The 9,008-nt window shown below is 39.0% G+C and overlaps 1 protein-coding gene across 2 annotated transcripts in view; it reads left to right on the top strand.

The window, feature by feature from the left end:
• The window catches only part of gnao1a (guanine nucleotide binding protein (G protein), alpha activating activity polypeptide O, a), a 121,322-nt gene that overhangs the window by 23,929 nt on the left and 88,385 nt on the right, over window positions 1-9,008 (top strand). For both annotated transcript variants that reach the window (XM_020604371.1, XM_020604372.1), the window contains exon 3: window positions 2,912-3,053. In XM_020604371.1, the coding sequence (XP_020460027.1) occupies window positions 2,912-3,053 (142 nt within the window). The remainder of the gene's footprint in view (window positions 1-2,911; window positions 3,054-9,008) is intronic.

Raw genomic sequence — 9,008 nt, 5'->3', positions numbered from 1 at the left:
TCTGCCTCGCTCTCTCTCTCTGTCTCCGGGTTAATTTGGGCAATGCAGTGAACTTTCTAGGAACACAGTATTGATCCTGCTGTGTCCTTCCATCAACCCTTCCACACTGATTTCTACTTAAATTGGTTAAAGATCAAATTGATGTCTTTATATATTATGGAATAATAATAATCCGTCTTTGATAATAAAGTCTTTATATATTCTTAGATTGCACACATTTCTTAGTGTCATTGTACTAGAAAGCAAGCTGTTGTACTATATATCATGTGTATTATGTTAGAAAGTTGTGCAGCACCAGGATCTCTGGGCTCTGGAGTCCCTGGTTCTGCTTTTTTAGGTTCTCTCTGACTACTGAAACATGCATCACCGACTATCTTCAGCTCCACATACTGTTTCTGCAGAGACTTCAGTGTCCAATTAAGTTTTTGTCCTTGTTTCACCCTTTTCTGGTGCAAAGAAAGGAAGGATGAACTTTCTGATCTGATGAAGAATATATTCATTCACCATGCTTCTGCTTTATATGTATCGGTAATTTTGTTAAATGTGTTGGCTGATGTGAACATCATACACCATTTCTTCTTTCTGGCACCAGACTATAGATTTGTATGGTGTGAATGTCACCAATGTAAAAAGAAGCCTGGAGTATTTTCACAGGACTGGAATGCTGCCCAATTGCTCTGCAAAATTAACAGGCCCAGGACCATGCTGTTATCGAGACCAAAAAACACACAGACTCGCACAACATTAACATGGTCACACATGCATGCGTGTAGACTGTGTTATACTGACAACAGTGAGCTCATGATTTGTATATGTGAGGGGAAAAGAAACTAAATAAAATGTCTGATAATCCCACTATACCATTAATATCATGTTGTTGCATTGCAGTTCCAACAATAATCTTTGTAAAATGATAAAGATACAGGATATTAACTGATTTGTGTTGACTGTTTTTTGTTTTTATTGTTCAGGGTCAGTCATTATCAGCAAGAGAGAGTCTATTTTTGTGTAAACCGTTTCCCCTTCATTCAACAGGATAGTAAAATGGGATAGTACAAGTACCACTGATTTCTGTATAATACATATGAGGTTGGAATGGTTAGCTTAGCACAAAGGCTGGAAACATTTAGCCTGGCTGTTCAACATATTCATTAGACTACGTTAACTCAAGCTACACAGCTTACAGACATGATAGTGGTATTGTTCCTTTTATCTCACTCTTGGTAAGAAATCATTGAAGCTCATTTTTTCAAGACATTGAACTGTTCCCTTTATTCGGCTATCCCACATCTTACTGCATTACCACAGCAGCAGTCTTTCTTATACCCAGTTATGTCCCCATGCTTATCTTCTGAGTTGGAAAAATGGTCTTTGCAACCTCTCAAAGGACAGCATGTGCAGATCTACTGAACAGTGTCTCTTGGTTTCAGCAGTACTGTCGCACATGGTCTTCCTGCAATAGATCCATTTGTTCTTCAGTTCTTTCTGTTGTGTTAGTGTCATTTCAGTCAGATTTCAGGAGTAGCCTCTGTGCTTGATTATGTTCTCTGTGGTCTTGGAATGAGCCTTTTACTTCTTCTGAGTTATTCCACTGGCAGGTTGTGCTAAATTAGGGCTAGCAAATTATGGTACTTTAGTGACAGGCTCTCTAACAGGCGTACTCACCCTAGGCACAGTATCCTTGTACCATGCCTGATCACAATTGTCACTCCTCCCGACTCCCCTGCTGGCCTGCACTCACACTGTACTTAAAACAATCCAGGTCGGAGCATGCTTACGTCACCACAATGCAACTTTTCGTTTGAAGAGAAGCTCTTTCACATAGCACATGCCCTGAGTCTAACTGAACTGAACTGAACTGAACTGTACCTGGGCACAGCACTGAGCAATCACACTATGAAACAAACTGGACTTTGGAGGTCAAATGTGCTTGGGCATGGTATGGATCGCCTAGTGTGAACACACCCTAAAACAGCATTTCCCCTTCACCATAGGCACTACTGGTTGGTGCTCCCATTGGACCAATTTCTGTAGTGTTTCAGGAGGGCAGACCATCAATAATAAGCATTTATACAGGGCTAGATGAACGAAATGCTGCTTGGTTATACTTGTTTAAAGACATGATTAAAGAAAGAGCTAATTTGATTCTGTCCTTGCTGTGCAGGGCTTGTTCACCCCAATTAATTTATCCTGGGGGATGATGTCTTTGTGAATTTCCTCTCACTGTTGCCCCAAACTGTATCTGTCTGTCTGGATGAGGCAGTTGTTTCCTGTCCTGCTTATTGTTCCTAGCTGCCCATCTCCCTGTCATCTCTCTCTGTTTAACTTCATCTGATTTGTCTGTCTGTATGGTCTGCCTGTCTAACTGACGTTTGAGTGTGTCTGTCGGTGTGCCCTTGTGTTAACTTCAGTGAAAGACGGCATGACATTTAAAACACAGGCTGCTGCTAGCTCTGTGTGCTAAATGTCAGCTTTGCCTACTGGTCATGGACACTCTGCTCCCTCCCCTCGTCGCACTCGCTCTTTCTGTCATATTTTTGTTGCAGTCCTCCTTTAAGCACATGTGTTTTTGTCTAACCTTGCACCCCCATTCTTCCATAGCCTTCTTCCTCCTTTTCCTAACCCTTGCAATATATCCCAGGAACACATCAAATGCAACTTCTGGTGTTGACTTGATCTCATTTTTTATAATGTATTTTCAGAGCAGTACACCCAGCTCTACATGCACACACACACACACACACCTGACACACATCTATGTTTTTAGACTTTTTGTGTACTGTGACATGTCTATATCTGTATGAAGAGTATGTAAGGTAAGGAGATATTATTGTCATCATGTTTGTGCCGAAAAACAAACCCCAAACTGCTTGACCCGTTAACTAATGCCCACGCGTTTGTGTGTCTTTAGGATCATCCATGAGGATGGTTTCTCTGGTGATGACGTAAAGCAGTACAAGCCTGTTGTTTACAGCAACACCATCCAATCTCTGGCTGCCATAGTCCGTGCCATGGATACACTTGGACTGGAGTACGGAGACAAAGAACGAAAGGTCAGTGATCCATGCACGCACTTTCTAAATGTGTCTACCATAGTATACACATAGTGACATGTACCCTGAATTTTCAAAAAATGCTACCAGGGAATTTACAGTTACACTGAAATGTAGCAAAGGGACAAGACAGCCACAGATTGAAATGTCTCAAGATTGTTTATATTCTCAAGTTAAAATCTGTGAATGAAATAAGGCTAATTGAAGACGTCAGTCAACATGAACCACTGAGCTAATGCTCCACATGCTCACCTTCCCATCCCAATTGCAACAAGTAGTCACTGGATGAATGCGAAAAGGACTGATGGAGCTCAGGCAGAGGGCACTGTGTGCTGTACACAGAGTGCTGTACATCTCTCAACCAGAGCACCAGGAGCCCAGCTCGTGTATCAGACCTGACAAAGGTGTCTTTGAACAAGATACTGATCTCTACCAGCTTCAGGTTGTTGATCAGACCTCCTGGAAAAAATATGCATCTGTATGGAGATTGGCAAAATATCATATTATTTTGATTGGATCACTATGCTTTTAGTGAATCTATCATGGTCAGTGCATGACAATGCTGTAGATACTGTGCACATTACTTTGTCCCTGTGCAGTGACTGTGAATGGCAAATTTGCACATGAACTACAGGTGGAAGGTGTTGTTTATGTCACAGCTTTGTAAAGCTCTTGTTGCAGAATTTTTCATTCACACCAAGAGAAATGTAGACTATCTAACAGTGAATTCTTCTTACTTAGCACAAGTATAAAATTGGATATAAAGTAAATCTGGTTACGGTTAGTGATGGGCCAATCCACATTTTTTCAGCTCCTTTCTGATTCTGATACAGACTCCGATACAAGAGCTTTAAATATGAGTAATGATGGATAAGTGCAGCTTCTAGATGGTCGAGTGGGCACCCACTAATCCAAATTATTGCACATTTACAAATCTTCACTTTTGGGCTAGAAATAAACATGTAGCTTTGGTTTTGCAATATTTCACACATGCACTGTGCCAGTTTTGGAAACAAATTGTGTGACCTCATGACCCTCCTGTGGGATGCTGATTCAAATGCTAAGACACTTTGACAGCAATGGCTTTAATGCTGTTGTTCTTGATACAAGGAAACAGTTCAGTTAAATGTTCCATACCTAATTACATAATTACACATAATAATGCTATATACAGTACAGTGATAAACTGGTGTTGCTGACAGTGATATGTTGTTGTAGATGGTGATGATGAGGATTAATGACATAATGATGGTGATGATGTTGACATGTAAGAAGCTGAAGGCTGAAGGCTTCAGTGATATAACATATGTTAACCTGTAGATGACTGTGTGGTCCCAACTGGGCTCCAACTCTAACTCACCTTCTAGCAGTCACAGGATTGTCTGGGCTAACTGTTTTGAGATTGCTCTATTTAATTAACAGGAGATAGTATTATGCTGTATTGCAGATGAACAACTACGTGGTAGTCTGATTGTCAGAGGCTTATTCTGGGAGGTTGTACACCTGTCTTCTCTGTTCATTTTACAAAAACAGATGAATACCCAGTCACACTAAGGAGGACATTTACAGCGCAAACGGTTATTTTTATTATGAATTGATCTACTAGTTATTTACTCAATCATTCGACTGAAAGATAAATTTACTCTTGTGTATGACAAAGCATAGCATCAGCTTCTCATACCTCTGAGCATAGTTCCATATACTGATATGTAACACTGTTTTTGCTTTATCTAATGGTTGGTAGGTAAGGTTAGTTCTCTTCTGATGAGTCACTTTAAAAATGAAAATAAAGACTTCAGTGTAATAAGTGGTTACAGTTTAAGACATTTAATAAAATATGTTTCAGGATCAAGCTAAGGCCAAAGAATATCAGTGGTGTGTCTGGAAAATAAAAGGAAGTGTTAAAGAAGAGTGATATGAAAGCCAAAAAGTATAAACGGGAAAGAGGAAGGAAAGAAGATTATTTAAGCGAGACTAGACATGGACAGTGGTAGTGACAGCAGACAAGAAACAGAGAGAGACCAGATTGAGAAGTGTTTAAACTACACTCTACATCTGTCTTCCCCACAAAATAACCAAAGGACTTGGAGATGTCCCACTCAATCCAATCAAAGATGAGAAATGCATGAATAGGTGTTCAAAGTGGGACACAGGACATGGACATGATCTTTAGTTCTCTCCCTCAGTCTCAGTAGATCATATAGTAACAAATATTCAACTACTATTGTTACCATTTCTTTTCTTTGCTCACTCTCACCTCATCTTCTGATAATGCCCCCATCTGTTTCGCCAGCCTTGACTAGTTGCTGTGGCAACCGAGTGTTTTGCCTTGCTCCCAACACATTCCTCAAGCTGATGTCCAAGGGCGGTGTGACACATACACTTACACACACACTCACACAATGATAGTGGGCTTGAAATAGACCTGAGTGGAGTCACTGCTGTATGAATCTTCAAGCAGCTTTCACTCAGGTTTCAAAGAAGGAGATACATCAAAGAAGAAGCTGCTAACAAAGATTAATAACTTAAAACTGTCACATGTATTTGGTTCTAATTAAAACTAAACTCACTATTAGGGTTAACTGATGATGACCAGTTGTCTATTAGCTTACTGATTTTTAACTAGGCAGCACGACTGTCACGTTGCTGATATCTCTGCATATTTAAGTTGTATAAGAGTAAGAGTAACACCCTGCATATAGGGAATTTGGATGGTAGTTTCTTTTTTTACCCTATCAAAAACAAAAGATAATAATAATAATAGTAATACATTTTATTTAAAGGTGCCTTTCAGGTCAACGAAGGTCACAGTGCAAATACAAGCAAGCAATAAATAACAAGGACCAAACAATAAAATAACAGCACGGCTAATAAAATAAGATGAAAAAGACCTAAAGTGTGCTGGATAAAATGCAGGTATAGATATAATAGAATAAGCAGTTTTGAACAGATGAGTCTTAAGGTGTGATTTAAATAAGGGTAATGAAATGGTGTTAGGAATGTTTCTGGAAGAGTATTTCAGACAAATAATGTACAAGATCAAAAATGTAAGGAATGGATAAAACTATGTGTTTATCTACTCTAATGTAAGAGACTAATATTAGCATGTTCAGAGCTTACCACCCACTGTACTAAACTAACCACGTGTTACTTGGTGCATACAGTATGTTCAGTGGCATTTGATAATACCTTATGGTAGGTTACACTTCAGAAGGCCCCCTTCATGGCAAGTACATCCACTGTTGTCAGAGTTGTGTGGTTGGCTAACATTATCACCTGTCTCCTGCTTGACTTGATTTAGGAAGATCGGTGGCAGCAACCCAGGACAGCCATGTTATTAGAGGTACACGGTATCTATATGGGTTATCGTGGTTATTCTTCATGCTAAAAGCCTTTTCTCTTTTGTTTGAAACTATGAATGATGAATCATAAGTCAAATCTCTGTCTTGGTTGTTCAAGTAGTCCTAGCAGTTACTGTATACCGTGTTGGGTTACATGGTATACATTATCCATAGTTACACTGGGACTAACAACCTTGACAGTGCAGGACAAAGAACAGTGGTGTTTCTGTATTTCCATGTCTTCCACGCTGGTTATTGCAGGAGATTTATTTTTGCCAAGGAGATGCAGCTTTAGACTCTCTCTTTTAGAATTACAATGTATAATTGTATTTCAATGTATTTCATTTCCCCTAGGAAATTCATATTTAAAACTCCTTTTACAAGTTTAGCATTTTAAAAGGAGTCAGCTCTAAACATGAAAAATTCAATGTTTCCAGCCACTGGCTATACAGTTCTTTGGGTGAAAATTCACAAGCCTTATATTGTGTGTGTGTGTGTGTGTGTATATGCATGTGTTCCCAGCCTTGTTTGTTCAACATCAGCAGACCTGCTTGTAGAAATACTGAAATACAGCACCCGTGTTACAGAAACAAAAACCGTACATACAACACAAGCTGGAGATGGAGATCAGCTCCAGGTCAAGAGGTTCTTTTACATTTTCAAAGTAAATCTTATCATTTTGTCATGTCACATTTTTTCTTGCCCTCTTTCAAGATCTTGAGTAAGACAGTAAGATGGAAAAACCTAACAGTGTTATAGTGGGTCTGATCTATATCCTCTCATTTCTCTCCTCTCATCATTACAGTTGTATTTTGGAATTTAATTATCATAGGTAAGATAGAAAGACTCATGAAGTGAAGGAAATTAAAGACACAGCTGTTATTCAACTGAAGCACGTACATCCACCTACACAACTGACATCAGAAAAACACTTTGTGTCTCAGTGGACTCTTGAAGGGAGAGAGGGAAAGACGCCCAGAGGGAGATGGAATAAATAGAGGGATGAGATGAAGGCATAGATGGAACAGGAGAGAGAAGGAAAGAGGGAGCTGGTGGGCAGGATGCTGTCTGTTGTTGTGGAAACCTGCTAGTTATCCTCCCGGGTTAGTGTGTGAGTGCGAGTATCAAGGTGTGGGTATGTGAACAACGCCCCACTGATGATAGCGTTCCCTCTCCTAATTAAAGAATAAAAAAACCCACATGGGCATACTTAAGTGTAGCTCAAAGTGGAGGTACAGTATGACAGGTTGGTAGTTTGGTTCTTTTGTTTTCATTTCCAGATGAACTTTCAAAAACACTAATGTTTTGTGTAAATGTTGCAAAGAAGTACATTTATACAAATACGGACAATATAGGCTCTAAACAAATGCATTGAACCCTCAAGCTATACCATATGATTTCTGTTAGAGAGCAACAAAGTTAGTGTTTAGATGCAATTAATTTGTTGGCAGATTAATTGGGCTGATATTTGCCATTTTTAGATAATCAGTATTGGCAAATTATCAAAAAGTGTTTATAAAGATTGATTACTTGTGGACCTTTCTTAAAATTTTAAATAAGGCGAGTGTAGCAGAGACATTGCTCATCGTTTTTTTTCTCAAAAAATATGAAATTTTTATAATTAGTTGTATCATAAATGTTTGCTTAAGTTCAGCAATTGTGCATCTCATTTGTTGTTATTAAATTGTTGTTTTTTACCTGAAGCAAAACAAACAAACAAACAAACAAACAAGGACATCAGCATTATATATTAGCCATTGGCTTCCCCGCTCTAAAGATTGGCATCAGCCATTGAAAAACCCATAATGGTCGACCACAAAAAAAAACATTTCTAGGTTCTGGAAAAAAAAAATCATATGCTTTTTATCTGTGCATCTTCATAAGTGCGATTCAAAGCAAGTTAAGTGAAGTACAAGACTCAAAGAACATTGCTGCCCGAAACATTCATCACTAGTGTTTATTGTCACCAAATCCCACAAAAAGGTTGAAAACTGAACAGCTGATCTAATAAGTCTGTGCATTATCAGAGCCTGACATACAGTATCTCATTCCTCTGTACCTTACAGCTCCACTGTTGTCCAAATACTATTAAAAAAAAAAAAAAAACACATCAGTGAACCGCACTATGGCCACACGTTGTTATAATGAAGGAGCATTTGTTTCAATGTTTTGTCATTATATTAAAAATACTGCAGTGTCTTCTAAGTTGGTTCCACAGACACAATCCTGCTACTGTAAATACCCCTGAAGGGCTTTGTACATATCCTCATGTGTACGTTCCTATTCATACTTCAAATTGAGGGTCTGCCTTCAATCCGCATAAACTGATGGTTTCCAAGCATTGTGGCATTTGTGCAGTTGGGGCTTTTGCTGTGTGTGCAGACCGTCCGCATGGATACAAACTTTTGGCCTGCACTTGGACATCTATACAGGGGCCGCGTGAACCCTCAAGGTCTCGAGAAGGCAAAAGTTATGTTACTCAACCACAGCAGACATGCAAAGTATGAATAGCCCTCTAGAATATACAGTGGGTATGGAAAGTATTCAGACCTCCTTAAATTTTTCACTCTTTGTTATATTGCAGCCATATGCTAAAATCATTTAAGTTCATCTT

Source organism: Monopterus albus, unplaced genomic scaffold (assembly GCF_001952655.1).
Source record: "Monopterus albus unplaced genomic scaffold, M_albus_1.0 scaffold65.1, whole genome shotgun sequence".
Taxonomy (NCBI): Eukaryota; Metazoa; Chordata; class Actinopteri; order Synbranchiformes; family Synbranchidae; genus Monopterus; species Monopterus albus.
The sequence above is the reverse complement of the archived record's forward strand: the minus strand, read 5'-3'. Positions and strand labels throughout refer to the sequence as shown.